Here is a 22,342-nt window from a genome sequence, read left to right on the forward strand (position 1 = left end):
CCAATGAGCCCTCCTCATTGGCCAGATACCCTGTCTGTCTCTCCGTTACGCCTCCAAGTGCTGCCTTTGGACTACCCCCTAGTCCCGGATCCCTTACCTAATTGGTTCATTCAAACAGACCCCCGACCGACGCCGCCTCTCATTGGTAGATATAAAAGACCAATCGGTTCCTCAGACGGAACCTGTGAGAACGAGTCGGGATTGGCTCATCTGGTTTGGGCGGGCTAGAGGAAAAGTCCAAATCGAAGTGGAGCTGCGGTCCTAACCGACGAGCGTCTGTGGAGAAGCCGCTTGCTCCGCGCTTGTCTCGTGGGTCCCGCCGGTTCAGTCTCTTGCAGGGTTCTCGAGCCCTTTCACGACCGTCACCATGGAGGTGTCACCATTGCAGGTACAGCTCGCGGAAGAGACGGGTTGTGGAGTCAGCGCGGCCCGCTATCTCCCTGGCTGCCCGTCAGGGGTGAGACTCCCGGGCTGGGGTCCCTCCCGCCACGACGGGCGGGGAGTCTGTATTCTGTGTGGACCCCAGTCTCCTGCGCTGCCTGTGATCGTGAAAAGGGGAAAACCCTTTATGGTGCTGATACTGAAATGTTCCCGGCTGAACTGGCTTCTAGGCGGGCGGGGGTTTGTTTTACGGTTTCTAGGCACAGGATGCAACTGGACCCTACAGTCGCTCCGTGTTATAATGGCCCGCTGACGACTTTCCACAGAGCTAGTGATGTTTTTCTCTCCTGCCCTCCGGTTGGAAAGGGGATGGAACGGCCCTGACCTTGAAAAGTGCAGAGCAGGGCACAGTGTCCCCACGGGGGAGCCGGCGGGCCCCGGTTGTTCAAAGTGTGCCCTTCCTGTGTTCACAACGTGAACGCGGCCCGCCGATGGCCGCCCAAACGGATGCTGCCGAACCGGCATCGAGGGCGGGCATCATCCTGTCCGTCAGTGTAGATGCAAGAGGCGGGTGTATTTCATGGGTGATATTTAAAACGTGGGACATAGTTCCGTTCAGTGATGATATTTATAACATGGGACATAGTTCCGTGTCAGATACACGTAGTGAGGTAACACGTCTGTGAAAACAGACAAACACCTAGGAATGAGGTAACTCACATGTGAAAATGGACAGACACCTAGGAATGAGGTAACACGTCTGTGAAAATGGACAGACACCTAGGAATGAGGTAACACGTCTGTGAAAATGGACAGACACCTAGGAATGAGGTAACACGTCTGTGAAAATGGACAGACACCTAGGAATGAGGTAACACGTCTGTGAAAATGGACAGACACCTAGGAATGAGGTAACACGTCTGTGAAAATGGACAGACACCTAGGAATGAGGTAACACGTCTGTGAAAATGGACAGACACCTAGGAATGAGGTAACACGTCTGTGAAAATGGACAGACACCTAGGAATGAGGTAACACGTCTGTGAAAATGGACAGACACCTAGGAATGAGGTAATTCACCTGTAAAAATGGACAGACACCTAGGAATGAGGTAACACGTCTGTGAAAATGGACAGACACCTAGGAATGAGGTAATTCACCTGTAAAAATGGACAGACACCTAGGAATGAGGTAACACGTCTGTGAAAATGGACAGACACCTAGGAATGAGGTAACACGTCTGTGAAAATGGACAGACACCTAGGGATGAGGTAACTCACATGTGAAAATGGACAGACACCTAGGAATGAGGTAATTCACCTGTAAAAATGGACAGACACCTAGGAAGGAGGTAACACGTCTGTGAAAATGGACAGACACCTAGGAATGAGGTAACACGTCTGTGAAAATGGACAGACACCTAGGAATGAGGTAATTCACCTGTAAAAATGGACAGACACCTAGGAATGAGGTAACACGTCTGTGAAAACAGACAGACACCTCGGGATGAGGTAACACGTCTGTGAAAACAGAGACACCTAGGAACGGCCGCAGTGACCTTAAATCGCCATGTCTGTGCCAAAAAGATGTAAGCTCCACCCAGGCCCACCCAGAGACCGTGATTAGTTACTGGGTGCTTTGTTTATAGTTTCTGATAAACCTATAATTAAACTTCCCTTTTCTTCACCACTCTTTAAAATTGCTAGCCTGTAAATGAGAATATGCAAATCAGCAAGACAAAGAAAAATGAAGATGCTAAAAAAAGACTGTCTATCGAAAGAATCTATCAAAAGAAAACGCAACTGGAACATATTTTGCTCCGTCCAGACACCTACATTGGCTCTGTGGAATTAGTGACCCAGGTATAACCAAGCCCCCTAAACGCAGTGACTGCGTAGTTAGAGTGTGTGCTTTTCCTGGTTAATTTTCTGTGCATTCGTGTGCTTTGAGTGTCCACTGGAATTAGCCTAAACGTGTGTGTGTGTGTGTGTGTGTGTGTGTGTGTATTTTTTAATCCAGAAGACCTTACAGTAATCGTGATGAGACAGAATAAATATAGGGTAAAAATAACTATATCCCTTTGCCTTATTTCTAGCAAATGTGGGTTTACGATGAAGATATTGGCATTAACTATAGGGAAGTCACTTTTGTTCCTGGTTTGTACAAAATCTTTGATGAGATCCTAGGTGAGTAAATTTATGTATGTAAAGATCTGCTGGTCAAATCCGTTTCATTCCTAGCAAACCCTCTGTAGCCAGAGCTGTCATTTCAGTTGTTGAGAGAAGTGATGCAGTGACGTTAAATTCTTTCCTAGAAACAGTACTATGAGTAAAAATTGCTGAATTAACACCTTGTTGGTGCTACTCTTTTGCTTGAGATTTGTCCTTCTATAACTTAATTTCTTTATTGATTAAGGTATTACATATGTGTCCTTATCCCCCCATCCCCCCCCCCACACACACACACTCATGCCCTCACCCCCCTGTTGTCCATGACCACTGGTTAGGCTTATATGCATGCATACAAGTCCTTTGGTTGATCTCTCCCCCTTACCCCCACCCCCCCTACCTTCCCTCTGAGGTTTGACAGTCTGATCGATGCTTCTCTGTCTCTGGATCTGTTTTTGTTCATCAGTTTACGTTGTCTTTCTATATCTTATAGTTAAGGAATTTTTTTCAAATGCTTTAATTTTTTACAAATGTGTATTTTCTTTCAGTCAACGCTGCAGACAATAAACAAAGGGACCCAAAAATGTCTTGTATTAGAGTCACAATTGACCCGTAAGTCTCTTGCTTATTAGTCTTTTGTTTCTTATAGTTCATGTTACTGTTAGTTGCATTTTCTTGGAATTTAGTAAAGTTGACTTGTTTATTATTTATTAATCCTCACCTAGAATGTTTTTACTGATTTTAGAGAGGAAGCGGGGGTGTGGGGGTTGGGGGGGGGAGAAAGAGCAAGATGGATCCACTGCCTCCCGCACATGTCCTGACCAGGATGGAACCTGCAACCAGAATGGAACCTGCAACCATATGCCCTGAACAGGAGGTCCTGCCATGGTGGGCTGGGAGCCTGTATTCTGCAACCTTTTTGATGTACAAGATGATACCCAACCAACTGAGCCACCCAGCTGGGGAATGAAGTTAACTTTTTAAAATAAAAGTTTGAAGAAAAAGAGGACAGAATGCTAAAATGAACAATCTCTGATACCTACTATCTAGATCCAACAGTTATCAACACTTTGCCATATTTGCTTTATATTTTTTCTGAATTTAAATATCAATTACAGACACTATGATGCTTCATCCCTAAATACTTTCATAACATCTCCAATAATTGCTTGAAGTATTCTGGAATCTAGAGCTTTTGAATTTTTTCCTCCACATAATGCTATTCAAATAATAAACCAGCAGGTGGTGCTAGAGAGCTAACATTCTGATTATAAATGCTGGGTGTCCATTTGTAGGTGGTCAGAATGCTTGTTTCATTTTTTTATTTTTATCCTCACCCAAGGACACATTTTTATTGGTTTTAGAGAGAGAAGAAGGCAGGGGGAGAGAGGGAAACATGGATGTGAAAGTGAAACATTGATCGGTTGCCTCCACCGGGATTGAAGTGCAACCTAGATATGTGCCCTAACCAGGCATCGAACCTTCGATCTTCTGCTGTATGGGATGATGCTCCAACCAATTGAGCCTCATTGGCCTGGGCTTCACCTTTTTATTAGCCTATTCAAAGTCCAAATAAACTCTTAGCATTTTATTGGCAAGCAGGGAAATTTACAATTGATGTTTTTCCCTTTCGTATTTGTTTTACAATGAGATTTGTTGTGTGGGAAAGCTAAGAGAACTAGGATAGTACAGATGATCCTCTTAAAAGCAGTATAAAAAACAAAAACACAAATATTTGACTTTGGGTGGTGGGCACACAGTGCAATAGACAGAACTTATAACATAGAAACCCACACCTGAAACCTATATGATCATATTAATCATTGTCACCCAATAAATTTAATTTTTAAAAGTTATTATTTAATATGTTTCCAAATTTTGTTCTTATCTTTCCAAAGTCATTTCCCTTTGTCTATCCTAACGTTTTAAAATTTCATATTTTTTCAATATTATCAGTGTCAGCCCAGGTGTTAGAACAGCTTTAAATTTTTATTTTCCTCTTGGCTCCTATTTCAGGAGTATCAGGAATTAAGCACAGTGGGAAAGAGAATTCATGCTAAAGTTCAGAAGAAAAATATGTACAAGAGCCATAAAGAAGTTAAGACTGAATTTTAGAAATAAAGGTATTTAAATATAAAACATATTTAAGCACTAGCTTAACAATCAAATTCCAATCTTCTTTTCTTAGGGAAAACAATTTAATTAGTATATGGAATAATGGAAAAGGTATTCCTGTTGTTGAACACAAAGTAGAGAAGATGTATGTCCCAGCTCTCATCTTTGGACAGCTCTTAACTTCTAGTAACTATGATGATGATGAAAAGAAAGTAACAGGTAGGATACTGAGGGGAAAAACAAACATTGTTGCTAAAAAGCAAAACAAAAAAATCTTAAATGACTATCTGTGGCATAAAGTTTTAAAATCTTTATAATTGCATCACTTTACCAGTGATTAAGAAATGAAACTGTTCATCAGATAACAAATAGTATTTATTTACCCAGGTGGTCGAAATGGCTATGGAGCCAAATTGTGTAACATATTCAGTACCAAATTTACTGTGGAAACAGCGAGTAGAGAATACAAGAAAATGTTCAAACAGGCAAGTAAATAGTTGTATATTGTACTATAGCAATTTGTGTTATTTAGTTCTAGTTTATTTGTAAGGTGACTCGAATTTTTCATCTTTCCTATTCTTTACTTCCATAGACATGGATGGATAACATGGGGAGAGCCGGTGAGATGGAACTCAAGCCCTTTAATGGAGAAGATTACACATGTATTACCTTCCAGCCCGATTTGTCTAAATTTAAAATGCAAAGCCTAGACAAAGACATTGTTGCACTAATGGTTAGAAGAGCATATGATATTGCTGGATCCACTAAAGATGTCAAAGTCTTTCTCAATGGAAATAAGCTGCCAGTAAGTGTTTTCTGGTCATGAGGAAATGTGTGATCATTGTCAAAGGCAAAATTGGTTTTCATTCAATAACCATTTCATTAGTTTTGAAAAAATCTTAGTCTGTTCTTCAGTCTAATTTTTTTTTTTGTACCATTTTAATTCCTATACAGATAAAAGGATTCCGTGGCTATGTGGATATGTATTTGAAGGATAAGGTAGATGAAACTGGCAATCCATTGAAAGTTATCCATGAACAAGTAAACCACAGGTGGGAAGTATGTTTAACAATGAGTGAAAAAGGCTTTCAACAAATTAGCTTTGTCAACAGCATTGCTACTTCCAAGGTAATTTTATTCTTGAATTATTAATTATGATTTATATTTTCATACGTGTTCTTATTTTTAATATATATAAAATGAACTTGGATATTTGGCTACCTTGGTATAAAGTAAGCTAAATTAGACTTGTGTTTGATTATTATAATTTTGAGGATACTGAGCTTTACAGTCGATTATTTTTCCTCATTAGGGTGGCAGACATGTTGATTATGTAACTGATCAGATTGTGACTAAACTTGTTGATGTTGTGAAGAAGAAGAACAAGGGCGGTGTTGCAGTAAAAGCACATCAGGTATTGTATTTTAGCAGTTTTCTTTTTCCAAATGCAAGGAAGAAAAGACAGGCTATAAATAAAATATGAGTACGTTTTTAGTGATTTAATGTCAACTTTTACTGCAGGTGAAAAATCACATGTGGATTTTTGTGAATGCCTTAATTGAAAACCCAACCTTTGACTCTCAGACAAAAGAAAACATGACTTTACAAGCCAAGAGTTTTGGATCAACATGCCAATTAAGTGAAAAATTCATCAAAGCTGTGAGTACATAGAGGGAAATAAAATAATAGAAATACCTTATTTTCCATTACTCTTTTCAGCTCTGTAGATGATAGATAGATAGATAGATAGATAGATAGATAGATAGATAGCATTTCATATCACATTCAGTTTAGATCACTTCTGAATTCAGCCCATCTGCTTTCCAAACATTGAATGCCTAAAGTTGCTCTCAATCACACATTCAAAATTCAATTCCTTCTCTCTATATTCAATTGATCTCCATTTAAGGAAGTCCCCCACCCCCAAAAAACAAACCTATTTCCTATCTTAGTAAAAAGGCCCCAACCAACCACTAGGTTGCATAAACAAGAAAGCTGGGAGCCTTCTCTTTATCCCCCCTCTCTAATCCATAAGAATTATCTCTTGGCCCTGGCCAGTGTTGCTCAGTGGTTGGAGCATTGGCCTGTGCCATGAAGGATTGTGGGTTCAATTCCCAGTCAAGGGCACATACCTCACTTATGGGTTTATTCCTCATCCCGGGTTGGAGCTTGTGTGCAGGGCAACCAGTCAATGTTTCTCCCCCACTCTCTCCTTCTCCCCGCCCCCCCTCCCGCCCCCGCTTCCCTTCTCTCTCTCTGAAAAAGCAGTGGAAAAAATATCCTCAGGTGAGGAGTAATAAAAAGAAAGGATCATCTCTTAGATATCTCAGTAGCCTTCTATTATCATCTCTTTTCTTAATAGGTTCTTAACATTCATACAATTTCAGTCATTTCTTTGTAATGCTCTTGAGTAATCTTTTTATGTTAAAGCACACATTTTGTCTTCGCTCTCTTTTGGAAGTCTTTGAGTGATTTTCACTCTTAGAAAAAGTCCGAATTGCTTAATTTGGTCTACAAGACCCTGCCCTCTCCAGCCTCATCTCAGGGCACTTTTCCCTACGGCTTTAAATTACTGAAAAGCATAGTACTCTTCTCCTCCTCATAACTTTTTCACATGCTTATCTCTCTCCTTGAAATGCTTTAAATCTGGTTAACTACTTTAGGTCTTCAATGTTATTTCCACAGAAAAGCCTTTTCTTTTTTTTAAAATATATTTTATTGATTTTTTTTTACAGAGAGGAAGGGAAAGGGATAGAGAGTTAGAAACATCGATGAGAGAGAAACATTGATCAGCTGCCTCCTGCACACCCCCAACTGGGGATGTGCCTGCAACCAAGGTACATGCCCTTGACCGGAATCGAACCTGGGACCCTTCAGTCTGCAGGCCGACGCTCTATCCACTGAGCCAAACCGGTTAGGGCGAAAGCCTTTATTTTCTACACTTCTCCCCTACTAAGTTTGTTCCAGTATAACACTGACATACACTATTATATGCAGCACATTTTTTTTCATTTATCCATAACATTCATTACACTTGTGATTTCTCATTTTATTTCTGTCTTGTCTTTGTTGTATATTAAACTCCATGAAGACAGGGACCATCTCTAATTTTTTTAATTGCTAGATTTTCAACATGTAGCTCAGTGTCTGGCACAATATAAGTGTGTAGTCAATAAGTATTTATTGAATGAATGAACCCAATGGAACCAGCTTCCTCAGTAGTGATAAACTGAGACAGGAAGACGTGCCACCCTCTATCCAGAAATCATATTTCTATCTCTTCAATATATATATTTTTAAATATACTTTTTTTTATTGATTTCAGAGAAGAAGGGAGAGAGATCGAAACATCAATGATGAGAGAATCATTGATTGGCTGCCTCCTGCTCGCCCCCTACTGGAGATGGACCCCACAATAGGGGCATGTGCCCTTGACGGTAATCAAACCCAGGACCCTTCAGTCCACAGGCTGAAGCTCTATCCACTGAGCAAAACCAGTGAGGGCTCTTTTCAAGCTTTAAATTATTTTTATGGGAGCTCATTTATATTCTACATTTCTGACTGAAATCTTCCTTAACATGAATCTTCTTGTTTTCAGGCAATTGGCTGTGGTATTGTAGAAAGCATACTAAACTGGGTGAAGTTTAAGGCTCAAGTCCAGTTAAACAAGAAGTGTTCAGCTGTAAAACATAACAGAATCAAGGGAATTCCCAAACTTGATGATGCCAATGATGCAGGTACATATTTCATGTTTCCAGATTTCAAATCTTATAGTTGTTATTTGTTTTATTCATTAACAGCATACCATGAGTATTTTTTCCTTGGCAGTTAATATAAAGAGAATATTTTTACTCTTAAAAATCAATGGATCCCCTTTTATTAAACATTTAGGTCATTTCCAGTTAAAATAATGTCGAGATGATTGTTTTGGGATATAGAACAAGAAAGTTCCATATTGACCTATAAGAAAGGGAAAAGTTTACTTTGACTCTCTTAGGTCCCTGGCTTGGTCTAAAAATTAAACTAATGAAGATAGATTAACAGGAGGAAAGCGTACAGATTAATTTAGTGTAAACTTTACATGACACAGGAGGAAATGAAGCCCCAACGAAATAATTAAACCTGGGTATTTTTATGCCAGGTTTGATGAAGAGTGGAAAGTCATGGAAAGATATGATAAGTAAAGAGTATGAGCTAAGTGCAGTAAACTTGGGGAAGCGCAATGAGGCCTGTTTATTCAGATTCTTCTCAGTGTCCCTCATTCTTAAAGTTAAGAATGCTCCTTTCCTCTGGATATATGGAGGGCCCCTCTCACAATGAGAGTCTTATGACCTGCTTCAAGAGGGATAAGGTCAGAGAAATCTTCCTCCTTCTACCATTTTCTAAAATTCTTTCAGCTTAAAATATATGCCAAGATACCATATTTTGGAGTAGCATGTAATAAACCCCATCATTAACAAATATTTTTCATATAATATGATCAAATGAATGTTTAACAGTAGTATAAAATGAAAAATTAGCCTAAGAAACTAAGACTTCTATTTACTATGAACTTTAGCTAAAATATATATCTAACTAGAGGCCTGATGCACAAAATTCATGCAAGAATAGGCCTTCCTTACCCCGGCTGCCAGCACCAGCTTCCCTCTGGCATCCGGGACCCAGGCTTCCTTTGCAGCCCCAGCTTCGTCTGGAAGGTTGTCCAGAAGGACATCCAGTCTAATTAGCGTATTATGCTTTTATTATTATAGATTATTACCTCCATTTTACTCCTAAGCCGCTTGTTATAAACTATAAATTACTTGAGTTTTTCACAAAGCTATTAACGGCATGTCTGAGTTAATATTTGAGGTTGAACTAAATGTGCCAATAATTTGTGTATTTTTATTTTAGGGAGCCGAAACTCTGCTGACTGCACACTTATTCTGACTGAGGGAGACTCAGCTAAAACCTTGGCTGTTTCAGGCCTAGGTGTGGTTGGGAGAGACAAGTACGGGGTTTTCCCTCTTAGAGGAAAAATACTCAATGTTCGAGAAGCTTCTCATAAACAGGTAGAATATAAAACTATCTTCAGAATTGCTATCTAGTTTTATAATGCAGGACTTGGTGCTTGTGTTTCATTCCTTCATTGGGCATTTTAAAATATGTTTTAGATAGTTTTTATTATTTTTAAGAAATTGGATACACAGAACCTACAACCTATGTGCGTTCCCTGACCAGGAATTGAACCCATAACCTTTTGGGTTCAATGCTCCAAACAACTGAGCCACCTGGCCAGGGCTAGACCATGTCTTAACGGATCTTTCTGATTACTAAAGTATCCTATATAATAAAAGACTAATATGCAAATCAACCAAGTGGCAGAACAACCGGTTGCTATAATGCTTACTGACCACGGTGGGCGGGGGGGGGGGGGGGAATGATGCTCAGTGCAGGTGCTGCCCCCCTGGTGGTCAGTGTGCTCCCACAGGGGGAGTGCCACTCGGCCAGAAGCCGGGTTCATGGCTGGTGAGCACAGCAGTAGTGGCGGGAGCCTCTCCCACCAGGAGCATCTCCTGCCTCCACGATAGGAGCAGGGCTAAGCCATCGGTAGGCCATCCCCCAAGGGCTCCTGGACTGTAAGAGGGCACAGGCTGGGCTGAGGGAACTCCCCTCCCCCACCCCCCCCCCCGCCCCGAGTGCATGAATTTCATGCACCGGGGGGCCTCTAGTAGGCTAATAACTTAAAATACCGGAGCTCAAGAAAATCCAGGCAACATGCAGTGTTGTATTTCTTTGTTCTTTTCACATTTATAAACAATATATGTCCATTTCAGATAATGGAAAATGCTGAAATTAACAATATCATAAAGATTGTGGGTCTTCAGTACAAGAAAAACTATGAAGATGAAGATTCACTGAAGACACTTCGTTATGGGAAGATAATGATTATGACAGATCAGGTCAGATTTGCTTTTCAGATACTTAAGATTGTTACAGTAAATTAAACATACCTTATTGTTGCATTGCTTTCCTGCAGTGAAAGGAAATTACTTAACTTGGAGCTCTGGTCATTATCTTTAATCAATATCTAAGCAGATATAGTATTATGTTTATATCATATGTACACTACATATACAGGTTAATAGTCTGGATTCGAATAGTCTTTGAATATTTTAATAGCCTTTTTTTATTAATCCCCATAGAAGAAAAAAATTGAGAAATTACCCAATATATCAATCATAATTTTTTGAGTTCCTAAACAGTTCTATGTTTGGCCTTCCAAATATTTCTAGGACCAAGATGGTTCCCATATCAAAGGCTTGCTGATTAATTTTATCCATCACAACTGGCCCTCTCTTCTGCGACATCGTTTTCTGGAGGAATTTATCACTCCCATTGTAAAGGTATATTAACTTCTAAGATACCATAAAGGATATTTTAAGGCCCTACTTCTCAAGCCTATATACACACATAACCCCAGTGAAGTACGGTGGGATATAGGAGTACCAGCACTGCAAAGCCACAGCAATGTGTACTTTACCACAGGTGTCTAAAAACAAGCAAGAAATGTCTTTCTATAGTCTTCCTGAATTTGAAGAATGGAAGAATTCTACACCAAATCATAAAAAATGGAAAGTCAAGTATTACAAAGGTTTGTAATGAAACTCATATAGAATTCTCATTTTGTAATATATCATTCTATAAAAGATTATATGGAGTAACTTGGTATTCTTGGTTATGTAGGTTTGGGCACCAGCACATCAAAAGAAGCTAAAGAATACTTTGCAGATATGAAAAGACATCGTATCCAATTCAAATATTCTGGTCCTGAAGATGATGCTGCAATCAGCCTGGTGAGTTTGAATTGTATTTTATACATACACTCTAGTTTTATAAATCACTGCTTTAGCTAGCCAGTTGAAATATTTTTGTATAATAGAATGTTTTCAGAAAGCATATCCCAGAGAAAGGAACCAGATATTTTTGAAAACTGAGTTTTTGTTGTTTTCGTTTTCATACAAGAAATATTTCGGAACCTATTAGTACAGTGACATCTTTTTCATCTGCTAATTTGTAGGCCTTTAGCAAAAAACAGACAGATGATCGAAAGGAATGGTTAACTCATTTCATGGAGGACAGAAGACAACGGAAGTTACTTGGCCTTCCTGAGGTAAAAATTTTAAATATATGCCACAAAATGTACTATTTACTGAACTTTTAGGATTGATATAACAAATTTAAGTTACTGAGTAGCTATTTTAGTAAAAAGTGTAGTAATCGATAGTTATATAAGTATTCTTATTTAGAATGCTGCATAAATGTATTGGGCATAAAAGAAATTACAAAGACAGTGCACTTTTTTTCTAATTGTGCAGCAATTAAATTTGCTTTATCTTTAAAACAAAATTACTTCTGCCCTGCCTGGTGTGGCTCGGTTGGGTGTGTCATCCTGTGCACCAAAAGGTCACTGGTTCTATGCCCAGTCAGGGCACATACTCAGGTTGTGGGTTCAATCCCTTGTCAGGGTGCGTATGGAAGGCAACCAATCAATGTTTCTCCCTCTCTCTCAAAAATAAATAAAAATCTATTTAAAAAACAAAATACTTCTGAATTTTTAAAATATATTTTTAAAATATATACAGCAAAAATATATTTGATTTCAGAGAGGAAGGGAGAGATAGAAATATCAGTGATGAAAGAGAATCATTTATTGGCTGCCTCCTGCACGCCCCTTACTGAGGATAGAGCCTGCAACCCAGCATGTGACCTTTACTGGAATCAAACCAGGGACCCTTCAGTCCACAGGCCGATGCTCTATTCACTGAACCAAACCAGCGAGGGCAATACTTCTGAATTTATAAGGGGCTTAATAACTATCCTAAAAATACTGAGGTTTCTTTGTTTCATTATTTTAAACTAGATCATGTAATACTCTCTTTGGTCCCTCAGGATTACTTGTATGGGCAAACTACCACATATCTGACATACAATGACTTCATAAACAAGGAACTTATCCTATTCTCAAATTCTGATAACGAGAGATCTATCCCATCTATGGTGGATGGTGAGTTCCAATTATTTAGTCTGTTTTTGTCATAACATAGAAATCAATGCCCAGAAATGGTTAAATTGAGGATACTAATATTTGCACTTCTTTCATTTTGAAGGTTTGAAACCAGGTCAGAGAAAGGTATTGTTTACGTGTTTCAAACGGAATGACAAGCGAGAGGTGAAGGTTGCCCAGTTAGCTGGGTCAGTGGCTGAGATGTCCTCTTATCATCATGGTGAGGTAAACACACAATCTATGTTTCCGGAAAGCATTATAGTAGAAATACCTGCAAAATTATTCTTCAAACACTTAGTGAAAATAGAAGCCTGGTACATTTGTAATAGAGAACAATTTGGTGAAATCTGCCAGACTAGATACGTGCTTACACTTTGGCCTAACAAATCTATTTCTGAAAATATTCCTATAAGGATATTCATAAGTCTGCAAGGATCTGTGTTCAAAGATGTTTATTATAACTTTGATGTTAAATTTAGACATCAAAAGTGTCCAATGATTGGGAAATTGTTATAAACTGTGACACATCTATGCATAGAATCATTGATATAACTGAAGTAAACCTGTGTATACTAACATTGAAGAATGCCCGTGTCCTGTTGTCAGCCGGGGAAAAAAGAGGCAGAACAATACTTAAAGCAAAATGTCTAGAACAATATTTTCGAAATTATTGACTTTTGTTAGCCCTGGAAATTAAAAAGGGCGATATTCCAATTTGTTATAGATATCTGAATTGTTTTACTTTACACAAACATACATTCATTTTTTATTTTGTGATTGAATTGTTTTTTTAAAGAACTAGATTGCCTATAAGTTTCTAGAACTTTAAATGTAATGATTGTCTTGCTTGTTGCTTTCAAAAATATTTAGTGGTAGCCCTGGCCATTATGGCTCAGTTGGTTGGGCGTTGTCTCGTGCACTGAGAGGTTGCTGGTTTGAGTCTGGTGGGAGCACATACCTGGTTGTGGGCTCCATCTCCAGTAGGGGGCATGCAGGAGGCAGCTGATTGATGTTATGCTCTCATCGTCAATATTTCCTCTCCCTAAAAATCAATAAAACTATTATTATTATTATTTTAATAGCTATTGTCTGTCATCTAATCAGAACACTGTCTGGCCTTAGCTATTCTTTTTTTTTTTTTTTTTTTTTTAATATATTTTATTGATTTTTTTACAGAGAGAAAGGAAGAGTGATAGATAGTCAGAAACATCGATGAGAGAGAAACATCAACCAGCTGCCTCCTGCACACCTCCCACTGGGGATGTGCCCGCAACCAAGTTACATGCCCTTGACCGGAATCGAACCTGGGACCTTTCAGTCTGCAGGCTGACGCTCTATCCACTGAGCCAAACCGGTTTTGGCACTATTATTTTTAAAAAATAAAATATAGTGGGTACCTAGTAAATGATCGTGATTTGTTAAATGCTTACCATGCACCAGGTACAAAAGATAAGTCAAATATGTATCTTACTTCAAGGTATAATCACAGTTTAACCAAGAGGGACAACACACAACTATAGAATAAAGTTATACATGCTAGAGTAGAAATGAGTGAAATATTGTAACTTAAGTAATTTTTTATTCTACTCTGAATGAAGAAAGGAGCTATGCCTTTCTTGATTGAAATTATTGGAAGGTAAGAGCCCTGAACTTAGAGCCCTAAGTCTTGGGTTAAAGCACTACATCTGCCATGTACTTACTTATCTGGGAAAAATCAGTAAACATCTATATCTCATAAAACCCTTACAGGGTTATAGTAAGGCTTAGTCATAATAATGAGTATGTATTATTAAAAGTCTACAGATCACATTAACGAATCTTTCCTTCCCCAGATGTCACTAATGATGACCATTATCAATTTGGCTCAGAATTTTGTGGGTAGCAATAATCTGAACCTCTTGCAGCCCATTGGTCAGTTTGGTACCAGGCTGCATGGTGGCAAGGATTCTGCTAGTCCTCGATACATCTTCACAATGCTCAGGTGGGTAATGCTTTCAATTTCTAGTGAATTGCCATTTCCAATTCTGAAGTAATATGAGATTTAGTAGACAAAATAATATAAAAATTCAATCAGAAAATGTACTTTTGATGCAGATGCTTAGAATATTAATTTTTTAAAAACTACTCATTAAAGGTTAATTATCTACTTTATGCAGTGAGCAAAAAGACAAAATTCTATTTCAGTTTGATAGCCATAGCCTTTGTATCCCTTAGAAATATTACTTCCTTGTGAAACTATAAATGTTTTTACATACATTTCTTATATTTTCTTTTCTTTATATAGAGAGTGGTTCTCAACCAGGAGATATTTTGCCGCCCAGGTGACATGTAGCAATGTCTGGATACATTTTTGATTGTCATAACTAGGAGAGCCATGCTACTGGCATCTAGTGGGCAGTGGTTAGGAATACTACCAAATACCCTCCAATGCACAGGACAGCCCCCACAACAAAACTATCTGACTCAAATGTCAGTAGTGCCAAGTTTGAGAGACCCTGCTGCAGAATTTGCATCAGAGTAAAGGGCTTGATTCTTCCTAAATACCACAGTTGAAATCGTACTTCCTTTACAATTCCATGGAAAGTACACTATGAATGGTCCGTTTTCAGCTATCATCATATTTAACCTTTCAGCAGCACTGAATAGAGTTAATCACTCCATCCTCCTTAAAACGCTTTATTTTGACCTCCAAAACACCAGACTTGGTTCTCCTCCTTATTAGTCTTTTTGTTGCTGGGTGTTCTACTCATCTTCCCAACCTCTAAATGCTGGTCTGCCTCAAAGCTCCATCAGATCTTTTTCCACTAGCTATTCTCAGTTCCCATCCATAATGATACCTCATCCATACAGTCTCATAACTCCAGTCCCGAATCTAAACTTTTATATGTCCAATTATCCACTTATCATTTAGCACTTGGATATCTAGCAAGTATCTCAAACACAAGTTCAAAACAAAATTCTGTCTCAATAAATAGAATGCCATCCTTCTAATTTTCAGGCTAAAAACCTTAAAGTTACTTAGGGGGGCCAATTTTTTAAAAATAGGTCACTGGTGCAGAACCTTCTAACTGCTTCCTTTAGAGTAAAATCCAAAGCCCTAGGTTAACTAACCAGTCCTCACATGATCTATGCACCCACTCCCCATATCATTTAGAGTAAAATCCAAAGCCCTAGGTTAACTAACCAGTCCTCACATGATCTATGCACCCACTCCCCATATCTTTTCATTCCATTTCATATTATCTCTGCTTAGAACACACCTGGCCTCTTGGTCTATACATGCCAGGCATACTCCCTCTTCAGGGCCTTTTACTTTACTGGTCTATCTTGCTGGCAATACTCTTTCTGCAGATAACCTCTGGGCTGATTCTCTCGATTTCTTTTCTTCTCAAATATTATCCTATCAGAAAGTACCTACCATTTCTTAGCACCCCTTCAATCACTCTTACCTACTTTATTTTTCTTCTTAGCATCTATTACACCCCCTGACAAAATCTAAGTTCATTGTCTAGCTCCTATATTAGGATGTAAGCTCCTTGGAAGCTGAGACTTAAGTCTGTAGTGCCTGGCACAATGAAAGTGCTCAATAAATATTGTTAAGCGAACATTAGCAAGTAAAGCTGAGGTAAATCCATGTATTGATATGAGATAACATATGTCCTTTTCATTAAAGTTAAATATCAAAGCCAGTATTTTTGTAAAATAACATTCTTTGATTGTTTCCTTTAGTCCTTTGGCTCGGTTGTTATTTCCACCAAAAGATGATCACACATTAAAGTTCTTATATGATGACAACCAACGTGTGGAGCCTGAATGGTATATTCCTATTATACCCATGGTGCTGATAAATGGTGCTGAAGGAATTGGTACTGGGTGGTCCTGCAAAATCCCCAACTTTGATATTCGTGAAGTTGTGAATAACATCAGGCGTTTGATGGATGGAGAAGAACCTTTACCAATGGTAACTATTTTGTGTTTATTAGGAATGTTCATTTTCCTCTGGTTTCAATTCAGTAGACCAGTGGTCGGCAAACTGCGGCTCGCGAGCCACATGCGGCTCTTTGGCCTCTTGAGTGTGGCTCTTCCACAAAATACCATGGCCTGGGCGAGTCTGTTTTGAAGAAGTGGTGTTAGAAGAAGTTTAAGTTTAAAAAATTTGGCTCTCAAAAGAAATTTCAATCGTTGTACTGTTGATATTTGGCTCTGTTGACTAATGAGTTTGCCGACCACTGCAGTAGACTATATGATTAAAAAGGCTATAAGTATACAATTTATTTCACACTGAAATGTTAGATTTATTGTTTTATGCTATTGTGATTTCTGTTTTTAGTGTCACATTTAGAAAACATTCTTTTTTTAAATACCAATTTAGCTTCCAAGTTATAAGAACTTCAAGGGTACTATTGAAGAGCTGGCTCCAAATCAATATGTGATTAGTGGTGAAGTGGCTATTCTTAATTCCACAACCATTGAAATCTCAGAGCTTCCCATCAGAACATGGACCCAGGTAAGTAATGGGAGAGGTGTGTGTGTGTGTGTGTGTGTGTGTGTGTGTGTGTGTGTGTGTGATCAGCCAAAACACTTTTTGTAATGCTTGTTAACTATTCAGGAGCCGGTGTTTCAGATACTTACAAAAGGATTATTTCTTTAGACATACAAAGAACAGGTGCTAGAACCCATGCTGAATGGCACTGAGAAGACGCCGCCTCTCATAACTGATTATAGGGAATACCATACAGATACCACTGTGAAGTTTGTTGTGAAGATGACTGAAGAAAAACTGGCTGAGGCTGAGAGAGTTGGACTACACAAAATCTTCAAACTCCAAACTAGTCTCACATGCAACTCTATGGTATGTCTTATCTTATGAGATAGATCCATATGTTTATAATTTATACTAAGAAGATAATATCAATTTTAAAAGGACATCATAGGCTACTTTTATATTTTGAAAGAATAAAGTCATTTCTCTAAAACCATTAAAGTTTGGCAATTTAGCTATTCTTGACTCTACTCTTGTGTTTTTTTTCCAGGTGCTTTTTGACCACGTAGGCTGTTTAAAGAAATATGACACAGTGCTTGATATTCTAAGAGACTTCTATGAACTCAGGCTGAAATATTATGGATTAAGAAAAGAATGGCTTCTAGGAATGCTTGGCGCTGAATCTGCTAAACTGAACAATCAGGCCCGCTTTATCTTAGAGAAAATAGATGGCAAAATAATCATTGGTATGTTTTTGGGATAATAACTGTCTGTACTAAACTACAATTGTGCCAAACTTCCTTTAAACATTTTTGGAGAGAGTAATGGTGGGTTTGGAGGGCAAAATCCATTAAGTTGGCTGGCTACTTAAATGAGCATTTCTTTGAAATACTTATTAGATGTCTTATAGTTTGAAAGACATAGTTTTTACTAGATTGAACATCTTGAGAAATCAAGATTTAGTTGACATTTAGACAGAAAAGAGCTAGAAGAGAGAGGTTCCTATGTAAACTAATTGATCAAGAGAGAAGTCTTATAGGAAACTAGAGGCCCGGTGCACGAAATTCGTGCACTTGCGGGCAGGGGAGGGTTCCTTAGCCCAGCAGTCAGACATCCCTCTTGCAGTCCGGGACCCCTCGCTTCTTACTGCCTGCCTGCTCGGTGCTCCTTAGCACTGCCGTGGAGGTGGGAGAGACTCCCGCCACCGCCACTGCGCTCGCCAGCTGTGAGCTCAGCTTCTGGCTGAGCAGCGCCCCCCCTGTGGGAGTGCACTGACCACCAGGGGGCAGCTCCTGTGTTGAGCATTTGCCCCCTGGTGGTCAGTGCACATCTTAGCAACCATTTGTTCTGCTGTTTGGTTGATTTGCATATTAGGCTTTTATTATCTATAATAATAAAAGAGTGATATGCTAATTCGACTGGACGTCTTTCCAAATGATCTTCTGGACGAAGCCAGGGCTGTGAGGGAAGCTGGTGCCAGCAGCCGGGGGAAGGAAGTCCTACTCTTGCATGTATTTCGTGCATCGGGCCTCTAGTATAGGATAAAGGGCTTTTGAAGTAAGATTATAAATGGCTTCTATTAAAGTAAATTGTGTACTTAAGCCTAAAAGGTCATGTCTTAGGGATTTTTTAAAGACATTCTAGCTCTGGCTGGTGTGACTCAGTTGGAGCATCGGCCCCTACACCAAAAGGCGGCAGATTTGGGGCACATACCCAGGCTGCAGGGTCCACCCCTGGTCGGGGCACCTGCAGGAGGCAATGGATCAGTTCTCTCCATTCTTCTCTGAATAAAAAAAAAAAATTGAGGCGGGGTTGGGGGGTTTCATTGACCAAGAAGCTTGAAATAAAAGGAAGGTGGGCTGGAGCCATCCAGGCTCAGCCACCTGGTGTGCGGATGATCAACTAAATTTGTAATACCTCACCAAAAAAAAGGGGGGTGGGGAGGTGAAAAGAGATAGCTTTGTTCTGACCAAGGCTAACTAGGAAAGCTGGGCAACTAACTCATGCTACTAGTTATAGTAGCAAATCCCCAAAACATGACAACACGAGTTCCTAGTGATTACAGGAAATTTTTCTGGTGGTACACAAAAATGTTTAATTTGTTACATCTTCAATTTCATGAATATTTTAAAAAATAACACTAGTATATCAGCCCCTTAATTTCACAGCTATTATTGCTTAAAACAAGGCTAAAATAAGTAATATTAGACATGACTCAAAGAAAAACAAAAAGTAAAGGTTATATTGACTATGTAAACATTGGAAGAGAGGTTCTATAGGAAAGGGGAATGAGCCCTGGCTAGGTAGCTCAGGTGGTTAGAGTGTCATCCTGATATGCCAAGGTGGCAGGTTTGAGCTCCAGTCAAGGCACATACAAGAATCAACCAATGAATGCATGGATAGGTGGAGCACAGATCAATGTTTCTCTCTCAAATCAGTAAACTAAAAAAAAAAAATTTTTTTTTTAAGAAAAGGGGAACAAATGCAACATGGAAAAATCAATATTTAGGTGGTGGCATTAAAAACTTGCCTGAATAAATATTGAAATTTTTTAAAACCAGGGTCCATAATTGAGGTAGAGATCAAAAATAAATATTTGGATTATCTTTTGTTAACCTCATATGATTTGACTGCCCTCTTGTGGTAATTTACATTTGTCAGTATTTTAGGGCAGCGATTTTCTACTGGTGTGCTGCAAGAATTTTTAAAAATGATCAATACCTGACTATTTAGTCAGGGGCACTGACCTCTTACCCTTAGATTGTCAAATTAAAAAATGACAGCAGCCAACACAACAAAAGCTGTCCAGAATAAATGAATTAACATTACACCTATTTTTTTGTTAAGTCAGCAAAATTTTTTTTGATGTGCAGTAGAATTTTAGTAATTAGTTTATGTGTGCCATGGAATGAAAAAGGTTTAAAATCACTGGTTTTAAGGAGAATACTTAACTTTAGCTGACCCTTGAACAACATGGGATTTTTTTGGTGTCCTTTTTCTTTTTTAATCCTCACCCAAGGATACATTTTTATTGATATTTTTTTTAGAGCGAGAGGTGGAGAGAGAGAGAAACATTAATTTGAGAGGGAAACATTATCCATAGGTTGCCTTCCGTACATGCCTGACTGGGAATCAAACCCACAACCTTTTTGGTGTACAGGATGATGCTCCAACCAACTGAGCCACCTGGCCAGGGTGACCCACACAAATTTGAACTGTGTGGGTACACTAATTTTTTAAATATTTTGGAAAATTCTGGAAGGTTTGTGACAATTTGAAAAAAACAGATGAACCTTGTGATTTTCTTAATATTTTCCTTTCTCTAGCTTTATTGTAAGAATACAGTATATAATACATATAACACAGAAAATATGTGTTAACCGACTGTTGATGTTATTGGTCAGGCTTCCAGTCAACAGTAGACTATTAGTAATTAAGTAGTAGGGGAACCAAATTACATAGAGATTTTCAACTATTCAGGAGGTTGGTGCCCCTAACCCCCACATTGTTCAAGGGTCAGCTGTATATATCAGAATGTACAAATTTATGCAAGGTAAAAACAGTTTACTAGTTTCCAGTTCTAATCTTTTGAATTACTATGGTAAAATCTTATTACTTTCCTAAAATATTACTCAAAACCAACTATTACCTCTGTTTATATTTTTGTAAATAGAAAATAAGCCCAAAAAAGAATTAATTAAAGTTTTGATTCAGAGAGGATATGATTCGGATCCTGTGAAGGCTTGGAAAGAAGCCCAGCAAAAGGTAATTTCTTGGTTAACATTTTCCTATATTATTAAGACTGTATAATCGCAGGGGTGGGCAAACTTTTTGACTCGAGGGCCACAATGGGTTCTTAAACTGGACCGGAGGGCCGGAACAAAAGCATGGATGGAGTGTTTGTGTGAACTAATATAAATTCAAAGTAAAGGAGCAGAGGGGAGAGCAAGAGAACCCTCCACTCTTTTGGCTCCGTGGGCCGGATAGAACAGCTGAATGGGCCGGATCCGGCCCGCGGGCCGTAGTTTGCCCACAGCCGAGTGTCTATGTTTCACATTTCCTATTAAAACTACATTTTAATTCTTCCCATAGGTTACAGAAGAAGAAGAAAATGAAGAGAGTGACAATGAAAAGGAAACTGAGAAAAGTGACTCTGCAACTGGACCAACTTTCAACTACCTTCTTGATATGCCTCTGTGGTACCTAACAAAAGAAAAGAAAGATGAACTGTGTAAACAAAGAAATGAAAAAGTGAGTTGATGGATGGTACATTTTGCTTAGTTATGTTCTAACCGTGAAAGTAAAAACTTGTGTGCTTCATGAAAATGCCGTTTATGCATATAAATTAACTCTTAATTTGCTGACTATCTTATGAAGGAACAAGAGCTGGAAACATTAAAGAGAAAGAGTCCATCAGATTTGTGGAAAGAAGACTTGGCTGCTTTTATTGAAGAGCTGGAGGTGTGTAACTTATAATGTCCATTTTAGAATTTTTACTAATGAAATAATAGGTTCTGTCAATATACCTCTTTATCAAAAAAGTTCACAATTGGCAGTAGAAAGAATATGGAGGTAAAAGGAAACATTCCAAGATAACACATAAAAGAACAAACTGTTTTAAACTAGTTAGAATAAAGTAAATGATGCAGGGAACATACTAACCTGGAAGTTTCTGGACAAAGAGGAAAAGGAAAGGAGGGCAGGAGTTGATTTTTGACCTAATGGGACTAAGAAGATAACAATTTAAATGTGAAAGACCAACCCAACCCAGTCCTCCAAATCAACCTAAAAGGACAGAAACAGTGTATCTTCAGGGCTAGCTAATTAGTAGTTTCGAAGATCCTGTTAATTTCACTATTCGGTTTTCCTACATTTTGACATAAGAAAAAGCATTTCACAAATGAAGCTAAAAGGATTACCATGCAAATTTATATTATTGCATTCAGTATGATGTGCAGCTTATAATCAGTTGATTGGATAAGTATACATTACTAGAATTACATCCTTATTTTTTATTTGAGTTTACAAGTATGTATATATGTATTTTATCCCTAACGTACTTTGCTCTTTTTATCCTCAGAAAAATTCAGTGGTAAAATCAAGAGTTGAACCCAGTCTTCTATCCCCACACTGTTCAAAGTGTGTCTT

At 38.6% G+C, this 22,342-nt stretch overlaps 1 protein-coding gene across 1 annotated transcript in view; it reads left to right on the forward strand.

Annotated features, from left to right (window-relative positions):
- The first annotated feature begins 221 nt into the window (after positions 1-221).
- TOP2A (DNA topoisomerase II alpha) overlaps positions 222-22,342 on the forward strand; it is a 29,008-nt gene continuing 6,887 nt past the window's right edge. Inside the window, exons 1-27 of the mRNA XM_080679271.1 lie at positions 222-388; positions 2,088-2,243; positions 2,477-2,567; positions 3,098-3,161; positions 4,738-4,883; positions 5,052-5,149; positions 5,257-5,469; positions 5,619-5,792; positions 5,977-6,078; positions 6,186-6,323; positions 8,263-8,401; positions 9,558-9,715; positions 10,481-10,606; positions 10,940-11,050; positions 11,193-11,298; positions 11,391-11,500; positions 11,725-11,817; positions 12,597-12,711; positions 12,815-12,936; positions 14,544-14,692; positions 16,441-16,672; positions 17,084-17,218; positions 17,363-17,563; positions 17,745-17,940; positions 20,868-20,959; positions 21,287-21,445; positions 21,572-21,655. Of these exons, the coding sequence (XP_080535397.1) occupies positions 368-388; positions 2,088-2,243; positions 2,477-2,567; positions 3,098-3,161; positions 4,738-4,883; positions 5,052-5,149; positions 5,257-5,469; positions 5,619-5,792; positions 5,977-6,078; positions 6,186-6,323; positions 8,263-8,401; positions 9,558-9,715; positions 10,481-10,606; positions 10,940-11,050; positions 11,193-11,298; positions 11,391-11,500; positions 11,725-11,817; positions 12,597-12,711; positions 12,815-12,936; positions 14,544-14,692; positions 16,441-16,672; positions 17,084-17,218; positions 17,363-17,563; positions 17,745-17,940; positions 20,868-20,959; positions 21,287-21,445; positions 21,572-21,655 (3,531 nt within the window). The 5' untranslated portion in view covers positions 222-367. The remainder of the gene's footprint in view (positions 389-2,087; positions 2,244-2,476; positions 2,568-3,097; positions 3,162-4,737; positions 4,884-5,051; positions 5,150-5,256; positions 5,470-5,618; positions 5,793-5,976; positions 6,079-6,185; positions 6,324-8,262; positions 8,402-9,557; positions 9,716-10,480; positions 10,607-10,939; positions 11,051-11,192; positions 11,299-11,390; positions 11,501-11,724; positions 11,818-12,596; positions 12,712-12,814; positions 12,937-14,543; positions 14,693-16,440; positions 16,673-17,083; positions 17,219-17,362; positions 17,564-17,744; positions 17,941-20,867; positions 20,960-21,286; positions 21,446-21,571; positions 21,656-22,342) is intronic.

The sequence above is a fragment of the Plecotus auritus genome (genome assembly GCF_963455305.1).
Source record: "Plecotus auritus genome assembly, chromosome: 7".
Lineage (NCBI taxonomy): Eukaryota > Metazoa > Chordata > Mammalia > Chiroptera > Vespertilionidae > Plecotus > Plecotus auritus.